This window comes from Haliotis rufescens, unplaced genomic scaffold, assembly GCF_023055435.1.
Source record: "Haliotis rufescens isolate VD_foot unplaced genomic scaffold, xgHalRufe1.0.p SCAF_9, whole genome shotgun sequence".
Classification (NCBI taxonomy): domain Eukaryota; kingdom Metazoa; phylum Mollusca; class Gastropoda; order Lepetellida; family Haliotidae; genus Haliotis; species Haliotis rufescens.
In genome coordinates, this window is record NW_025964383.1 from 20371573 (window position 1) to 20391211 (window position 19639).

The 19639-nt window shown below is 44.7% G+C and overlaps 1 protein-coding gene across 1 annotated transcript in view; it reads left to right on the top strand.

The window, feature by feature from the left end:
* LOC124144747 overlaps positions 1–19639 on the top strand; it is a 41999-nt gene that overhangs the window by 4835 nt on the left and 17525 nt on the right. The window contains exons 4-17 of the mRNA XM_048390366.1: positions 1285–1527; positions 2815–3032; positions 3809–3882; positions 4397–4592; positions 5192–5333; positions 8047–8286; positions 8613–8846; positions 9899–10116; positions 11434–11510; positions 12419–12605; positions 14144–14273; positions 15158–15391; positions 17131–17370; positions 18869–19071. Of these exons, the coding sequence (XP_048246323.1) occupies positions 1285–1527; positions 2815–3032; positions 3809–3882; positions 4397–4592; positions 5192–5333; positions 8047–8286; positions 8613–8846; positions 9899–10116; positions 11434–11510; positions 12419–12605; positions 14144–14273; positions 15158–15391; positions 17131–17370; positions 18869–19071 (2636 nt within the window). The remainder of the gene's footprint in view (positions 1–1284; positions 1528–2814; positions 3033–3808; positions 3883–4396; positions 4593–5191; positions 5334–8046; positions 8287–8612; positions 8847–9898; positions 10117–11433; positions 11511–12418; positions 12606–14143; positions 14274–15157; positions 15392–17130; positions 17371–18868; positions 19072–19639) is intronic.

The following is a 19639-nucleotide window of genomic DNA, read 5'->3' on the forward strand; positions in this document are numbered from 1 at the left end:
GATTGACACCATGACCATCGATGTTCGCCGTTAGGATATGATTACATTGATAACCTAGTTAACGAGCCTGACCTCCCGATCCCGTTGGTCCCAATGGAATTGTTCTTTGAATGAGTGAGTGAGTTTGGTTTAACGCCGCTTTAAGCAATATCACGGCGGGGGACACCAGAAATGGGCTTCACAAATTGTACCCATGTCGGGATTCGAATCGGGGTCTTCTACTTGACGAACGATGCTTTAACCACGAGGCTACCCGACCGCCCCTTTAATGAGTGAGGGGGGCATGGGTGGCCCAGTCGTCTAAGGCGCCGCGATTCGTTGTGCAGAGTTGCGTCCCTTGGGCACGCCAGAAACCTATGATTGTGGGTTCGAATCCCGGTTCGCCCCGATTATGTTTTTAGGTTTATCAGCACCATACCAATGCTCGTGGGTTTCACCGAAGTGGTAAACGTCTGAGACCTGCATTACTTCGGGCTTTCTTCCCACATAAGGCTGACACGCCGTGATATAGTTGAATAATGTTAAAAGCGGCGTTAAACTCAACTCACTCACTCACTCACTTTAATGAGTGAGTCATGGGTGATCCCGCCTGAGATGTAGTGTAGCCAGAAGCAACATTAGGGTTGGACAATTCATTCTTTCCGCTTGATGAAGTGTACGTGGTCTACCGCTAGACCGAAGGGCTAGCAGTGTCCTTAATGCAAAGCCATATGTGCTTTACGATTATCATATCAGGGTGAAGATGTACAAGATAGCCTTATCCAAACTACTGCAGGACCCGTGAAGATCCGGGGTAGAATAGGTCTTCGGCAACCCATGCTTGCTTAAAGGCAACTATGCTTGTCGTAAGAGGCGACGAACGGGATCGGGTGGTGAGGCCCGCTGACTTGGTTGGTGCATGTCATCGATCCCAATTGTGGTGGCTGATGCTCATGATATTAATCACTGGATTGGCTGCTCCTAACTCGATTATTTACAAACCGCCGTATTATAGCTGGAATATTGCTGAGTGAGGCGTTAAACAACAAACCAACAAGCCTATTTTAAGGTATGGGAGTTAAGATCGCCTTTGCGCTTAGATTATATTTTGACAAGAGGGGTGGTTTCAACTTTCCCTTCATGTGGAGCAATATTCCAGCAGCTCCTGCCTTTGGTGTCTACATTTCACAACTTTTGATGGACAGTCGAGCAAGATTTCAAAGAGCGTCAAACGACTCTTGCTCTGCTCTTGCAATATCTGTCAGCTCGCGTTGTTAAATACAACCACCCATCTTTTATCTGCAGCAAATCGCCTTCATGACTTTGAGATCGAGGTTTTTAAAGAAGATCCTTCCGTCAATACTACGGCGGTAGGAGCTCGGTGTACCATGTACGTTGGTGCCGTGCCGGATGGCAGCATCCAGAAGGTTACGTGTGATGAGGAGGTTGTTGGTAGATTTGTTAGGATATCTGGGAGGAACCCAGCAGACAACGCCGATGTTCTGACACTTTGCGAGGTGGAGGTGTATGGCGGTATACGCCGAACAGGTGAGTGAAAGGTGGGGGCTGTGAACAGATTGACCTTACACCGGTAACACTATACCATAGGGACCTAATCTTTGTTGCACCGGCAGCGCACGTGGGTCGTCTGCTCGAGAGACATGGGTGACAATGAGATGAATTCATGAATAAAAGTAAACTCCCCTGCTCTATATGTTTGAAGGGTGAGGTTACTACAGCTATTGTGGGCATTCTGACTCCTCCAATAGACGCAACACCATTGCGAAACCATAGCAAAAATACTATCGTAATAGACGAAACACCGTGATCGCAATTATTGAGATACAATCTAAATCAATCTTATTAAGTCAGATCTTAGTTCTCGCTACCGCTTGATAAAGATCTGAGGAAATCCCATTACGGGTCACGTCAGACCGAACTTTCGCGAACTTTGACCGACCAATTGAATAGCAAACAAGAAGTCGACAATAGCCAATAAGAAGGCAGCTTAATCGAGCATTACGGCACGAGTTTCAAACTGGCGACTATGCTTCGAAACATATTTTGACATATACTCGATTAAAAAATGAAAAATTGAACTAAAGAACATTCTGGAGTGGCTAACAGATGGTCTAGATTGTGTGAATACAGACATAAAGCCCATAACTCTCGTTCGGAATAGCCTGTTTGGTTTTTTTTCGAGGTTGCACAATAAAAAATCACATTCCGACTGTCACTTTCATGATCTGCTAAGCGATGCTCTGATTGGTCAGATGAAAGGTCGTTCTGACATGTCCGGCAATGGGATGTCAGATCTTTGTTTAGAGGTAGCGAAAACTAAGATCTGATTTTAATGAGATTGCTATCAATATTAGTTTCTTAGCTCTTGGCCAAGGACATACTCGCCTGTAGTTTTGTAGGTTTAAAAAACGTCTGCTCGGGGTTTTTTTTCATTTGAAACGATCGACAGGCTAGCATGGTATCAATGTCATATGTTGATAGTTACATTGTCAGCAATGTTTTGATATCAGCGTTTGGACAATTGCAATGCATATTTTGATGACACAGATACAATATTTATGCAGTCGGTAATTCTCGGGAGGGGCATGAAAACATGAATGTTACATAAAATGGGGGTTTCGCAACATATGAATGATACAGTCCTAAGACCAGTCGCATCGCCCATTCTACACCCCCAACCCAACCCTCTCTTATAACACATAACTTTCTCTCATGTCTTTTGGAAGCAGGAACTCTCAGACGTTAGCCAAAATGAATAGGATAGAACTGTTCTTGCTCAGGTAGTTGTGCTACTTCGTCTTACAACCATTTCAGGCTGGTCACCGTTCGAGTGCCCCAACCCCCCTCTGCTGACCGGTGCCGCCGTGACAGTCTCCCACACCAACACGAGGGCTGTTGCGAAGTACACGTGTAGTCACGGCGCCATGGTGTGTGCCGGACATGACGTCATACACTGTTCCAGCCAGGCGGGATGGGACAGAGAACCCGGAAGCTGCGTACAGACTTCTCTAGATGCTGGAAAGCCCGGAAGTGTATGCATAACTTTATTTGTCCCATTTTGACATGGTTTCTTTGATATGTTTTCAGTCATTTCACTCTTGTCTCTAATATCTGTCATCGCGAATCCAGTGTTACTACTGAAAAGCATGTTACAGTTGAAATGTAACAGTTGTAATACGATTTGAATTATTGACAGGTTACATTTCTGCAACATCTCTTCGCCTTTATCCAACATGTCAACAGAAAACATTAAAAACGTTAGTCGGGGTGTTAGTGACATTAATCGATTCACACAAAAAGCTTTGTTGCCTTATAACAGTACTGTGGTTGACCCGAGCTGAAGAAACGCTGACATTTGGTCTCCGTGACTTCGAGTTTTATTGTATTTCACAATGGTGTGATTTTTGTGGGTATTATGTATCCCAACTGAATATTACAGCGTGATAAGACTGTTCAGCTCTGAAAATAAAATGTAAGTACCCTAGTCAATGAGTTAATAATTCTAAGATGACAAGAGTTTACTTTTCCCTCAGCTGAGGAATCACAAGACAGTTTCGACATATAGACGTGCTAGGAACCTTTTGGTAGCCCCCAATCTTTCCTCAGTTATTTTGAATTGAAACCAAAATCAAGTATTTTCCCAACCCATGGTAAAATTTATATAACGTGTAAGTTCGGCAGCGTACATTACATTTGAAACTTCAAGCTCAATCTAGCGTTGTCAAATCTACAGATAACATACCTCTAAATTCTTTTGGTATCGCCTTACTTACTCACTGACGGTTAAGAGATTTATTCATGATTCCAGCTGGAAGATTTCCCTATCTGTCCGCTCGCCCTGGGGGGCAGCCTGGAGCTCTGGGTCACGCCCACGGAAGATGAGTACGTCACGCATGGTTTCCTAAAGCATAGGAAATGTGGGAGCCATCTAGACTGGAGCACGTGTGCGTGCGTGCGTGCGTGCGTGCGTGCGTGCGTGCATGTGTCAAGATGCTTGATGGTTTTTTTTAATATTTTATGCGCACTTTTGAAATTATGTTAGTCTTTGATTCATATTTGAAACGGGGAATACTTCCAGTCTAACATATTGTATTGAGACTCGTGAGCACAATGTAGAGAGTCATGCATGAGAACTTTCATGCAACAGTGCACTGCAATATATTTGTTTTCAAAATCATGATGGTCGTCGCCTTTGATTGAGAATATTAATAATTTAGATAAAGAGACAATAAGTTCTAAGTGTTGTCATAATGTCCGTTAATGAAATGACATGTCTGGGCATTTGCCTAAACCTACTGTCAATGTCGTTGGAGTCTATCTCTCAATTTTGTTAATGTGGTATGTGGTTTATTGAAAACAAGACATGAACTTAATGGTTCCCCTTTTATTTGTCAAGGGGGTCGCTGATCCTTCATGGTGAGTCTGGTGCAACTCTGTCCGGCAGCATGACCCTACAGAACGCCACTGCTCCCGTCAGCCTCAGCTACAGCGTGTCAGGCTCACCTTCCCCGGCAGTGTACCCGGCATCAAACCCTTTCACAAAGAACAAAGAATCACACATTGTCATAAGCCATCTCACCAAGTCTTTATTGGTATGTTACCATGCAGGCCGCAATATATGTTATTGATGGTTGTAATTGATTCATTAACAAGGTGAGGTGAGGTGAAAGGGGGTTTAACGTCGCGTCCAAGATTATTGCACTTATTTAGCGACGTGCATGTACGTGTGTGTGTGTGTGTGTGTGTGTGTGTGTGTGGCTGCTTGTACTAGTCCGGACTGATGCCGATTTATAGTGCTAGCCCACTGAGATACCATGCCGCAGTTTAACATGAATACCCCACTCAGACACAGTATACTGACTCCGAGCCGACCAGTCCTTGTTTTAGCCCCTTAATGCCGAGCGCCAGACAGGGTAAGATTCATTAACAAACCAAGGCGTATCAAGTGAAAGCATTATATTCATCTATTTTAAGTAAGGAACGCCGCTGTCAAGAGATTTTTTTCAAGAGTGAGTGAGTGAGTGAATTTTGAACAATACTTCAGAACTTAAATATTTAAAGAACTTCAAAAGGGACGCATCATCATTGTTTTTATTATCATCACCATCATCATCATCATCATCATCATCATTATTATTATCATTATTATTATTATTATTATTATTAATAATAATAATAATAATATCCGCAGATTGAAGTAGATGGAGCCACCCTCTACAATTACCCCATTGATGACTTTAGTTCTGAAAATGTAAACGTCGTCACTTGGACAGCCGGCCTCAGTGTCAGGAAGGCGACGTTCTCACAGACCATGAGGAAGGAACTGGATCGAGGTAACTGTCAGGAATGAAGCACGATGAATTAATCACGACACAAACACAACAGACAATAAATTCCTGAAACGAAAGTAGTGAACCCACCCCCTCCTTCTCCCCTGTAAGTCAGTTATACGTCACTGTGGGTGTTAATGCTTGGACATTTAGAAATTTTCCTGATACACAGTTGACCATACAATACAGGGGAGAATGATATAGAGGTGGGTGTGCTGACGCTGGGTTTCGGAAACAAAAATTCAAATTAAATTCTCTGAAAGGGGGAGCCGAGCAATACATTTCTTTCGCAAACGGTTGTTTTGTTTGGAGTGATCGAGTGTGGTTTTGTGTTTTTTAGCAATATTCAAGCAATATCACGACAGGGGACACCAGAAATGAGCTTCACACATTATACCCATGTCGGGAATAGAACCATGGTCTTTGACGTGAAGAACGCTTTAATCACTAGGCTACCCAACCGCCCCTTGTTTTGTTTTTTGAAGACCTGAGGCAAAATTAAGTTTTTCTGGAACAAACTATATTTTCAAATAATTCTAGTTTCCCAATCACTACATGTACTATTAATTCGGGTTTTGAACACTTGACGTTTACCTCTTTGACGATTGTCACTGCGTCTGAATCCCTGGCATAAACTACCGGGCAAAAGAAAGTGTACCCTTGACAATTAGAGAAGACCAAATATCATACAAACATTATCAAAACGTTACTCGGCTGAAAACAGTCGCCGGAACATAGAAAACCGAAGGTGCAAAACACAATTATAATACCCTGTCAACTACATCACCATCGAATGACCATTTTTAGTTTGTTTCATTTTTAGCCACCATCAAACGTGGGTGAAAACTTACTTTTGCCCGGCAGATGATGAATAGATAGTGGAAATATGTTTCGTTCCAGTGAAACCTCGATTAACTCGGGGTCCCGATGATCATGAAAGGTATCGACTTATCCCTAGATTGGAACAAGCGGAGTGCCGATATAAAACCGTAGCGCCGATCAGGGCGGCATTTTCAATATTGTCGGAATAAAAAGAAAAAAAATAGCTTCGTGCCAATTGGCTGTCGTCTTTCGTCATTCAAAACATTCAAAACACAACTTTAATGATATAAATCAATCAAGCAGTTTCCCATGTAACACACATTATCATATATTGGAAAGTAATATCGATGCGATAAACCAATCCGATAAACTTGATATCATGATCCGATATATATGCAAATGAGATCATCTAGCAGGAGACCCATGAAGATCCGGGGTAGATTGGTCTTCAGCAACCCATGCTTGCGTAAAAGGCGACTTTCCTTGTCGTAAGAGGCGACTAAAGGATCGGGTGGTCAGGCTCGCCCACTTGGTTGATGCATGTCATCGTATCCCAATTTAATCGATGCTCATGATGTCAATCACCGGATTATTTGGTCCAGATTCGATTATTCACAGACCGCCGTCATATAGCTGTAATATTGCTGAGTGCCTATTATATGGTATCTGGTGCGGCTTTATACAACAAACAAACAATGTTAAAGAATACCAGGTTCTTATATATCACTATAGTTACTCTGTCGAGGGATGACAGATTAACTATCTAATGTATCTTTTGTTTGTTTGTTTTGTTTGTTTGTTTGTTATTTAACGCCGCGCTCAGCAATATTCCAGCTATATGACGGCGGTCTGTAAATAATCGAGTCTGGACCAGACAATCCAGTGATTGACAGCATGAGCATCGATCCACGCAATTGGGATCGATGACATGCATCAACCTAGTCAGCGAGCCTGACCATCCGATCACGTTAGTCGCCTTTGACGACAAGCATAGTCGCCTTTTACGGTAAGCATAGTCGCCTTTTACGACAAGCATAGTCGCCTTTTACGGCAAGTATCGGTTGCTGAAGTATCTACTATCCTAGTGAAAACAAACTCGGCTAATAATCTCTATACATCACATATACAACATGGTCCATGTCATATGCCATACAGTGGCGCATATAGCCTCTCTTCAAACGGTGTATCGAATGAAAGAAGTTCCTGTTAACAGTATCTCATACGGTATCCTTTGTTTTGATAGCTATTTGAGTATAATGATCTTGAACACTTGAATTGGAAGAGAGAGTTCCTTTCCAAAATATTGATGTCGATGATTCATAAATGTTGATGTGTGCTTATTTCAAAATTTCACGCATGGCCCTATCGTCTAAGACGCTGCAATTCACTGTGCAGAGTTGTGTCCCTTTGGTACGCCAGAATGATCGTTGGCCCAGATTATGTTTCTAGGTTTGTCAGCACTACACCCGTCCTCGTGGGTTTCACCAAAGTGGTAAACGTCTCAGACCTGCATCACTTCGGGCTTTAAGCTTACACGCCGTGATATAACTGGAATACTGTTCAAAGTGGCGTTAAACCCAACTCACTCACGATTTTAAAAAGTCCAAAAGTGGAATGACTTCCTTCCCGAGAATATTTCTTGATGTTTAACATTGTTATGGATTGATAGGGATGGTGCTCCTGATTGTTGGCATGGGCCCACTTGCACAAAGATATCTTAGCGCTAAGAATATCGTAAGCCTATGTTAAAGTATGGGAGTTACGATCATCTTAGCGCTAAGATCGCTTTGTGCAAGTGGGTCATGGTGTCTATACGCATGGTATGTTGGAAATAACATTTGGATGGTTTAGAAACGTTTTGAACTGATCACTTCTGTTGGCATTCTTTCCACAGAGAGAATACAGTTCAATATGGCGTTGAATGCATTTGTGGACGCCAGCAGTACTGACAACGTCCCCACGTCATACGGCGTTGACGGTGACCCGAACATGACCTCAACCAAAGACACCGACAACGACTCGTGCTGGCGAGGTCAGAAGACGGATCATAAGCAGTGGTACCAGGTCGACCTGGGGAAACAAGTTTACATCCGGGACATTGGGATCAACATTAAAAATCAGTGCATCACATGCGGTAGGTCTTATCATATCTTTGTTCTGGCATACGGCTTATTGAATCCTTCATTATCCAAAAATTCATTTCAATTCCACTATAGGGAACGCACTGAGCCTATTCGCCACCTACCCAAGTGAAGAAGCAGAAGAGTGGCGACTAACGGGATCGGGTGGTCCGGCTCGCTGACTTGGTTGAAGCATGTCATCGTATCCCAATTGCATGGGTCGATGCTCATGATATCAATCACTGGATTGTCTGATCCAGATTATCCACAGACCGCCGCCATATAGCTGAATTATTACTGAGTGTGGTGTTAAACAACAAACAAATCCTGTCTATTGCAGCAACAAGACTCCATGACTTCTCCGTGTTGGTGTACACCCTGAACCCAGAGACAGAGAGGGGTGTGGCTGGCACCCTGTGTACACAGTATGCTGGAGACGTAGCGTCAGATGCCCCCATAACGCTCACGTGCAGGGACGAGGTGTGGGGGCGTTATGTGAGGGTCACGGCTGACCACGCTGGCCAGATGTCCATATGTGAGATTGAGATATACGGAGATTCGGTTGTCCGAAAAGGTGGGCATAAGCTTATTATAAATCTTGGATAATGCATTTGTGTAACTATTAAACATTAGACAAAGTTACCAGTTTATACTTCTCCTGAAGTGCGGATGTGCTTGGAAACAGGGTATACCACCAGCTTACCCTAGCTTACCATTGCTTATCGTTGCTTACAAATGCGTATCTGGGCTTACATTTGCTTGTCCTTGCTTACCCCTTGTTTACCTTTGCTTACCCTAGCTTACCCAAACTTACTTTTGCTCACCCGAACTGACCTTTGCTTACTCCAGCTTACCTTTGCTTACAATAGCTGACCATTGCTTACCCACTCCAATTACACACATATACTTTTACTTACCCTAAGTGACCCTTGCATATTCCATATTACCTTTGCTTACCACAGCTGACCCTTGCTTATTCCTGCTTACGTTGCTTATGTAAGCTTACTTTAATGTTGCCCACAGCTTACCCATGTTGCCCCTACCTTAGATGACTTACCGGCTTACCTTAGTCTGCCTGCAGCCTACCTATGCTTACCCTGCATATACATTATATCTTCAATTTAGTCAAGACAACAAACGTGGTAAAGTATATAAATAATATCAGTAGGTGGGTGAGTTTGCTTTTATGGTGTTCAAGGAGTTACAGGTTTTCGATTTTAATTACTTTCCTGAAACCCACAAGTGGCAGTTGTAGTAGTAGTAGTAGTAGTAGTAGTAGCAGTAGTAGTAGTAGCAGTAGTAGTAGTAGCAGTAGTAGTAGGAGGAGGAGCAGCAGCAGCAGCAGTGGTAGTAGTAGTAGTAGTAGTAGTAGTAGTAGTAGTCACGCCGACGACCCTGGTTCGTTCCCCACACGGATACAATGTGCTACTAGTGAGGCATGTTTGCGCCCATCACAACACCTTTCCATCGTAACAATATGACATAAACACAAATACTGTTAAGTAAACCTGAAACATTAAAGACAAATAAAAACGACAAAGATAAAACAATACACATGAGGCATAAAATAACACTGCAGATAATGTGACAAATAAAAAGTGTGAATAAGTGTCACGTATTCTCCAGAGTGGTCTCCCCTTGACTGCGGCCCTGCACCGATGGCGGGCAAGGCCAGGGTGAGCATCGCCTCCTCCACGAGGGAGAGCGTGGCCTCCTACTCCTGTCCTGAGGGGATGTCTCTATACGAAGGTACCCCCACCCTGGTGTGTGACAGCTCGAAGGGTTGGGTGGGGCAAGTTGGCACCTGCCTTCAGACCACCTTCAGGGCCACGGGAACAGATTTAGTGAGTATTTATGTCGTATTTGAAAGTGTTTAAAGACAGTGGTTACTATTAATAGTATTTTAATTTTGCAATACTATTAGAGAAGTTATTGCAGCTAAGGGTTCGGCTATTTATTACGGAGGGGGTGGGGTGTTGGCGGGGTAGGAGGAGGTTCAGAGGTTTGATGCACAAATGTACTGAAAATAATTACTCTCCACTTATGGGTGCCATTGTACAAAACAACCTCAGCGCTACACTGTCGTAAGTCTATGTTTAAGTATGGGAGTTACGATCACCTTAGCGCTACGGTCGCTTTGTCCAACGGCAACCAGGTGGTTATCGTGTTTTTGTCTGAGTAGACAGGTTAACATCACTGGCATTCCGCATGTCATTTATGAGTGTGATGGCAGTCACGACGTGATGACGTCTTGCTGCTGTCAGGAGAATCCTGCCTTCCCGCTGTGTCCTGGAACGCTGTCGACCACTTGAATGTTGTTGGGGTTACTGATCCGAACGTCTGGTATTGATTCCATGCCCTGTTGATCACACTGCTGACACCAAAGACGTTTGCAACATGACGTTGTGTTGACCCAGTTTCAAGCATGCCTATGTCTCTGCCTAATTCTTCGGTCGTGAAACGACGTCTTTGACGCTGAGGGGTCATAAGTGCATTCAGTTGTTGCAATGCTTAGTAGCAAATGGCATTGTGCTCTCTGATAATGATGTGAAACGATTCTGTTAAGATACCTCAACTCGCAGGTTTTCAAGCACCTATTGCACATTGTGCCCATGACTGCATGAATTAGGGGTTACCCAGTCATTGTGTACCGGGATATTTTAATCATTTATTTCTTGGATGATTTTATATATCATCAAAACTTGATCCTTAGCAAACTTTGAGAAGTATAATATTCTTTTCATCTTTTCGACATTATGACAAAGCATAACCCGTTTGCCAAGTACCAGATTTAGCAGTTTGGTAGATGGTAGGGAATAGATACTTACCTCTGATTACTATCTGATGTAAGCTAAAGATACCTACCTGTCTTTCTTTGTTAATTTTGGATCCAAGCGAATGAAAAAGTTATTATTTTGTATTTCGTTTTATTTTATTACCTTGCGTAGCCGTAGCGCAGCATGGCATCTCTGTCAGCCGTTAACATTCTAACTTATTGTCGATATATTGACATTAGGCCATGCACAACTGCGATACTGCGGTACTTCGATACATCGTTACACCCTACTGTACGACACACGGAGATGATCGGTAGTATGGTGTTGACGGATGGAAAGGCCACAAATGGAGTGGGGTGTGCAATGTTGGCATTGTTGTTCCAGCTCCAACAGGTCCAGCTGCTGTCACCCCCGAGGATAGGCGAGGCTGTAGAAGTTGTGTTTACACCCAGGAACCCATGGTTAGTGCATTGCAAGGATCTAGAGTGAGTGATAGGGTGAGATATTCTCCACGGTATGTACCTCAACGGGTCAGCTTGAAAGTTGGCGCAAAGTAAAAAGTGAGTAGATCGCAGCTGTTAATCGCTTTGGTAAAGCCAAAAGTAGTGGGTAAAGGCGTTTTTTAATACAAAAATATATTTCAATTGGCTCCTTAGGAACAGCATCATACGTTGCCCCCCTCCCCTTTATCTCCCCTAAGTACTTTACAAATCCCCCCCCCCCCTTCCCCCAATACATGTAACATTGTTTCACAACCCTCTCCACCCCTATTTTGGCGCCACCCACCCACTCTTTCGCTGTCATGTTTTCAACACAAACACACACTCACACCCCATACATGTAACATTTTTCCACGACCCCACCCCCCATAGGTGTGATTGCCCCGCCTTTTTGCAAGTCTATGCATAGTCCAATCAAAATCGAGCAGCGAAATCGAAATCCGGTTCGTAAACTGTTGTGCAGATTTCTGTCGATTGCAGGATTTGCCAAGCATTTGCACCGCCAACTCGTTGTTCATGTTTTTCATCAAGGTGCTCACATGATTTTATTCACTTCGCGATGTAAGACGCGTTTTAGCGCAATATAGGTATTAATTATCGATCAGATCGTCTAGACCGGGCGCCACCATTTTGTTTGGAACAAATGCAAGTGATATGGGAAGTGGAATCTGATTGGTCCATAGGAGAGGCTTAGAAGAGACATAACTCGTAATAGCCACTGGTGGCGCTACGATCGAGCCCAGTAATTCCAGCCTAGTTCGGCAAGAGTGGAAACTGTACTTTTTAACTCTCTTGCCTCGGGAAGATGACGAAAATGGGATGTTGGTTTGTTTTAAATAATGACCTCAAACATTTATTGCCTCTTATAGGTCCCGTGTGTCGCTGATTGCCAGCTCCATAGAGCAGGATGTTGTTCTCATGGTGATAGCGTTCACCAAAGACCGAGCCAAGCTCATCAGCGGAGGAACGTCAGCTGTAGTGGACATTCCTGGCTTTCCCTTCCAAGATGGAAAAAGAACTAAAGTGCTTTACACATTCTTCTCTCAGTATATAGATGTAAGTATCATTTATATGTCAGGGACGGTGTTGTAGCATTTGCTCGTCTCGCGGAACCCCCGGATTTGATTCTAACATTGAGATAATAGTTAGAGCCTATTTATAGTGTTTCCAGAGTGATACCGCCAGAATACTGCTGAACAGGGTGTAAATATGGTGAAATTGGGTTTTACATCGCGTTTGCAATTATTGCACGTTTATAGGGACGTGTATGCACATATGTGTGTGTGGCTGAGAGTCCGCTTGTACTAGTCAGGAGAAATCGCTGTTTAATAGTGTACTCAAACACAGTATACTGACTCCGAGACGACCAGTCCTTGTTTCCTTCCCATAATTACATGCGCCAGGCTGGGTAACAACAAGTACCATTTTTTAAAGTTTGCTGATGGAAACGAATAAGGGAACAATGAAAAATATAGGGAAATATGCTTTTCTGTCAGTACATTTGAAATAGCGCGCATACAAATTCACCACATAACCAAATCTTGAGATGTGTTTGTGTGCATTGTTTGACAAGGCTGGGAACCCATGATAGCATATCACTGAATCTAAAACTAAGTGTTCCCTTTTATATTTTCATCAGTATATTTGGGTATAACGCTGCAGGGTATCGAAACTTCCACTCACCGGGCAGACGCTCTCTCAACCGCGGAGGCGGTATAGAAAACCTACGTACGACGCGTGATCCCTTGACTAACAATGGGCACGCTGGTGATAAATGAAAGTCATAATTTCGGGACCGTTAATTTGGTCCGGTTTTGACAGAGATTCGGAGTTTCCAGTTAAGGCAGGTTCCACTGAAAACGTGTTGTATAGTCATGTGCAAGTCTGCATTTGCCATCAGGTAACTGTTAATCCGTGGGGAAACTGGATAAATTAGGTTAACAGTACTCTCTTGCTTATGGTAGTTGTAGGGGGCACGCATGGCCCAGTCGTCTTAATCGCCGCGATTCCCTGTGCAGAGTTGCCTCCCTTGGGCACGCCAGAAACCTACGATTGTGAGTTCGAATCACGGTTCGCTCCGATTATGTTTCTAGGTTTGTCAGCACCATGGATTTCACCGAAGTGGTAAACGTCTGAGACCTGCATCACTTCGGGCTTTCCTCCCACATTAAGCTGACACGCCGTGATATAACTGTAATACTGTTAAAAGCGGCGTTAAACCAAACTCACTCACTATGGTAGTTGTATAAGTGCCTGTATGGGTTTACACCAGCAAAGGGCTTCACACAATGTACCATGTGGGGAATCGAACCTGGGTCTTCGGCGTGACAAGCGAACGCTTTAACCACTAGGCTACCTCAACCTCAATGTGGTGATTTTTGACAAGACGAGACAAAGTCTTTTTACAGGCAAAAGGCCAGACACGACATCCACAAAATACAGTATTGCGATCCACAAGTGCTTTTACCTAGACCTAAATATGTAAGAGTCAACTGAATGTATGTGGTGGTCAGGCTGGCTGACTTGACGTGTCACCATACCCCGACGGTGTGTGACGTTGCTTACTATGTCAACCATTGGTTTTTCTGTTCCAGATATCAGTGGATGGTCTTTCTGTATATGCCTACCCCTTCCTGTTCCCCGTGGACCTGATAGACGGTGTCTTCACGACAGGCGCCACACGGGTGTCCGTCCTTCCCAAAGGCATCACGGGAACGACCTGGAGTAAGTACACGTTTAAACGTAACAGTAATTGAGTCTAGTTTAACACCTCTTTGAACTGCATTGTGTTTGTATCATGATCTGACAGTATTATTTAAGAAGTGACGTGAAATGGGGTTTAAGGTCGGTTCAAGAATATTGCCCTCACATAGTGACATTTTCCTGTATGGCTGCGTGGACGATTCCGGACTAATGCTGGACCATTAAACTACCATGCCATAGTTTAACATGAATATCCCGATCTGGCACTGTATACGGACTCCGAGTCGACCAGTTCTTGTTTTATCCCCTTAATGACAAGACCGCCTCCGTGGTCTAATGGTAGAGCGTCCGCCCGGAGATCGGAAGGTCCGGGGTTCGATCCCCAGCCGCGTCATACCAAAAGACGTTAAAAGATGGTACTTGTTGTTACCCGGTCTGGCGCTCGGCATTAAGGGGCTAAAACAAGGACTGGTCGGCTCGGAGTGAGTTTATTGTGTCTGAGTGGGGTATTCAGTATAAACTGCGGCATGGTATCTCAGTGTGTTGCACTATAAATCGGCATCAGTCCGGACTAGTACAAGCAGCCACACACACACATACACGTGCATGCACGTCGCTATATAAGTGCAATAATCTTGGACGCGACTTTAAACCCCATTTCACCTCACCTCACCTCACCTCACCTCACCTCACCCTTAATGCCATGCACCAGACAGTCTACCAAGTTTCGACGTATTTTTGCCCAATGTAAGTCGGTGACTTTGCCAGCTTGGTGAGCACTGATGTAATCCAACAGCACGGGGATGGTGCTGAGAAACACACTGATATATGACAGAACCTATGCAAGAAAACAACTGCCGATTTTGTATCTGCATCAATGTTTGACGTATATAATCTTCTTTCAGCTCAATTGACGAGGAATCTTGCATGGAACAAGCCCGCAGTCGGCAGCACCGCCAATGGGGAGTCCGACCCTGGCAACGCAGTTGATGGTAACAAGGCAATGCAATTGACCTCGCAATCGTGCTGGACTGTCGACAATGGTGACCTTGACCCCTGGTGGACAGTTGACCTGGGCAGCTTTTACAAAGTGACCCACGTGGAAATAACCAGCAGGGTCAGCTGCGGAGAGTTGTGTGGTGTGTATCCATGGATACTGTTATACTATAAAAGACGAACTATGTCGTTGCATAAATGAAATAATTTAAAATGTTTTTGTCACTATAGCTGTCACCTTGGGCATATACAGCAAATTTTAGTTATTTTTAGAGTTTTCTCACATCATAGCTGCTGCTAAGACGTAGTGAATGCTTATAATTTATATCTGACGTTAAGTGCATTTAATTTCCGGGATAGTATTGGGGAGATAACTCTTACTTGGTAAAAATAGGTCCTGTGTATAATTCCAGCTACATGACGTCGATCTGTAAATAATCGATTCCAGGCCAGGCAATCCAGTGATTAACATCATGAGCATCGATGTACGTAATTGAGATACGATGACATGCATCAACCGAGTCAGCGAGCCTGACCATCCGATCCCGTTAGTCGGCTCTTACGACAAGTTTTGGTTGCTGAAGACCAATTTTAACCCGGATGTTCATGGCGGGATTTGACGTAAAGGCAGACAGAAATGTGGATTGGGTATCCAGGCTCTGTTACGAGTCTTAGTTTGTGTGCTCGTACAACAGTAACATGGAGAGTAGATGTTATACGCCATTGGTTTGACGTACAGACAGCCGTGATATTGCTGAATGCGGCTCAAAATAACAAACAATGCAGCATTTTACATTAAGCAGTGAGTGTTGGCACAATCTTTTAATTCATCATTCAAAACTGGCTTCTACAGGAAATCTCGCCTGGATGAGAATTATCAATTATCACCACAATGGAATTGCAGCACAATGCTTTGCAGACCATGGTGACTTCATTGGCTACTATGACGTCACCATCAAATGATTTCTCTGTTCTCTCTGGTTTACTTTTATTTCACTTCTGAAGATACATGGGTGAGGCTTTCGATATCCTAAGAAAAGTCTTCTTCCGACATACCAATCAAAAAAGGTTATTGTTTGGGGGTATTTGTTTTGTTTGTCTTTGTTGTTGTTTTTTTGTTGTCGTTTTTTTTTTTGTTTTTTTTTGCGGGGGGGGGGGGGGGGGGGGGTTCATTTTTATTCACATGATACTCAACCCTGATCAAAATGTTAATAGTCTTACTCGTACCGTGGATTCAGAAGCTGGATGGGTACCAGTAAGGATCGCGTGTTTGAATGTGTGTGACCGTACGCTGACGGCGTGAATAGTTGATCATGCTATCAACCACTATTTATCCCACGCATTTCAACAGCAAGACGATACTGAATGTGTGGTGCATCTACTCGTGGGGTTGTCCTCTCTACTGACACATGGTACCTGGAGTGAATTGGCTTTAACGCCGCTTCGAACAGTATTCCAGTTATATCACGACGTGTCCGCTTTTAATGTGGGAGGATCGTCACGATATGGCTTAAATATTGCCGATGTGACGTAAAGCATTAACTCACTCATTCACTCATAATGTGGGAGAAGAGCCTGAAGTTATGCAGGGCCCGGTTCCACAAAGCGATCTTAGCGCTACGACTGTTGTAAGTCTACAATCGTTTTGTGGAACGAGGCCCTGGTCTTGAAAGTTTAGCACCTTAGTAAAACCCACGATATGGTGCTGATCAACCCAGAAACATTATCAGGACGAGTCTGGGATTCGAACTCACGATCATAAATTCCTAGTAAACCCAAGTGACTTAACTCTGCACAGCGAATTGCGGCGCTTTAGATAACAGGATCGCCCGTTCCTCCATGACACCAGCACTGAGCCATCACTGATCATTCTGTTTTGTAGACAAAAGACTGCATGACTTTAAGATCGAATTATTCAACAAACAGCCGCTAGCACGTGACAAGGGTGAATTATGTTTGCAACACGATGGCGTGTTTCCTCCTGCGACGACGAAGACACTGACGTGCACGACGACGGCTGTAGGAAGGTACCTGCGAATCAGTTCACCTGGCCGAACAGATGGCGGGGATCTCTTCACGCTGTGTGAAGTCCAGGTGTTCGGAGACGAGTTCATTAAGGAAGGTAGGTGAAGGATGAAAATGGGTCACGTGCATCTTGCTAGACTGCAGTCGCAGAACTTATAATTAATAATGACTTGTCCCTTTGGTATATTTTTAGCTTTCGTCTTTTTATTCAACAAGGTTGAGTCAGGTTTGGATGGTTCGGATCAGCTTGTGTCTGTACAGGACGGGTTATTTTAGGTTGGTTAAGGTCGGGTGAAGATGGAACTGGTCTGTATATGTCTGGACGGGACAGGCGTGTCGGTTTGGAGATGGATGGGTCCAGCTTGTGAATGGACGAGTCGGGTGGAGATGGATGGGTCCAGCTTGTGAATGGACGAGTCGGGTGGAGATGGATGGGTCCAGCTTGTGAATGGACGAGTCGGGTGGAGATGGATGGGTCCAGCTTGTGAATGGACGAGACGGATGGACATGGATGGGTCCAGCTTGTGAATGGACGAGTCGGGTGGAGATGGACGAGTCGGGTGGAGATGGATGGGTCCAGCTTGTGAATGGACGAGTCGGGTGGAGATGGATGGGTCCAGCTTGTGAATGGACGAGACGGATGGACATGGATGGGTCCAGCTTGTGAATGGACGAGTCGGGTGGAGATGGACGAGTCGGGTGGAGATGGATGGGTCCAGCTTGTGAATGGACGAGTCGGGTGGAGATGGATGGGTCCAGCTTGTGAATGGACGAGTCGGGTGGAGATGGATGCGTCCAGCTTGTGAATGGACGAGACGGGTGGACATGGATGGGTCCAGCTTGTGAATGGACGAGTCGGGTGGAGATGGACGAGTCGGGTGGAGATGGATGGGTCCAGCTTGTGAATGGACGAGTCGGGTGGAGATGGATGGGTCCAGCTTGTGAATGGACGAGTCGGGTGGAGATGGATGGGTCCAGCTTGTGAATGGACGAGACGGGTGGACATGGATGGGTCCAGCTTGTGAATGGACGAGTCGGGTGGAGATGGACGAGTCGGGTGGAGATGGATGGGTCCAGCTTGTGAATAGACGAGTCGGGTTGAGATGGATTGGTCCAGCTTGTGAATGGACGAGACGGGTGGAGATGGATGGGTCCAGCTTGTGAATGGACGAAACGGGGGGGAGATGGATGGATGGGCAAAGCTTATGCATGGACGAGACGGGGGGGACATGGATGGATGGGCAAAGCTTATGCATGGACGAGACGGGTGGACATGGATGGATCCAGCTTGTGAATGGACGAGTCGGGAGGAGATGGATGGGTCCAGCTTGTGAATGGACGAGACGGGGGGAGATGGATGGATGGGCAAAGCTTATGCATGGACGAGACGGGTGGACATGGATGGGTCCAGCTTGTGAACGGGACGGGCGAGCTGGGCTACTTTTGGCCTGATAAGGACGGGCGAGTCGGGTGGAGACGTTTTGGATTAAGATGGATTGGGTCGGGGAAGGGCAGGGATGAGGAGGGAATGACATATCCATACGGGGCAGGTCAGAAATACCAGCTCTAGTATTTATATCCACGACATTTTACAGAGTCAAGTCAATCTGACTGTAAAGAACCTCCCCCTCGTCCTCACGCCATGGTGAGCGTCATGAGAACCGGCAGGGGGGTGACTGCGAGCTACAGCTGTGAGGCGGGCTATGGCCTGTGTGGGGAGAGGCAGCACAGTACCTGTGTTGATGGAATCTGGGGGGAGTTCAATGGCCACTGCTTCCAGAATGTTTGGCACTACTCGGTAAGAATCTTCACCTTTATATACATCTTCTGACGAATGGTTACCCTTTGTGCAAACACCTGGTGTCATCACAGATTTTCAGTTATCTATTCATATAATTGTTACCCCTAAATATAATTTTCTTTTACGCCCAGTGGAATCTGTTTTTGCGGATAATCGACACTGGTTAGTCTCTGGCGTTGAGGTTTTATATATTTTATTGTTATACCTCTATAAAGAATCTTGCAATGCCATTGGTTAATCCTTACCACGTGACAATTCAATACATTTCAATGTAGACCCCGAAACATGTGACTGACAATGACCTCGAATATTGACTCGTCACATGATCAGTATTTACCTGTCACGTGATGAATATTGACTCGTCTGCTAGAAAACAAGATGGCGTCTTGTACGAACATTTCACGGTTCGGGCCTGACCCCTTCGGCGTTCTGACCGGAACTCGGCCTGCGGTCTCTGTCCGGGCAGACCACCTCATGGCTCGAGTCCTTAGGTCCTTGATTTTGCATATTGAACTCGTAGAACAAGTATAATTATTTGGATATAATATTTCCAACTTATACATCT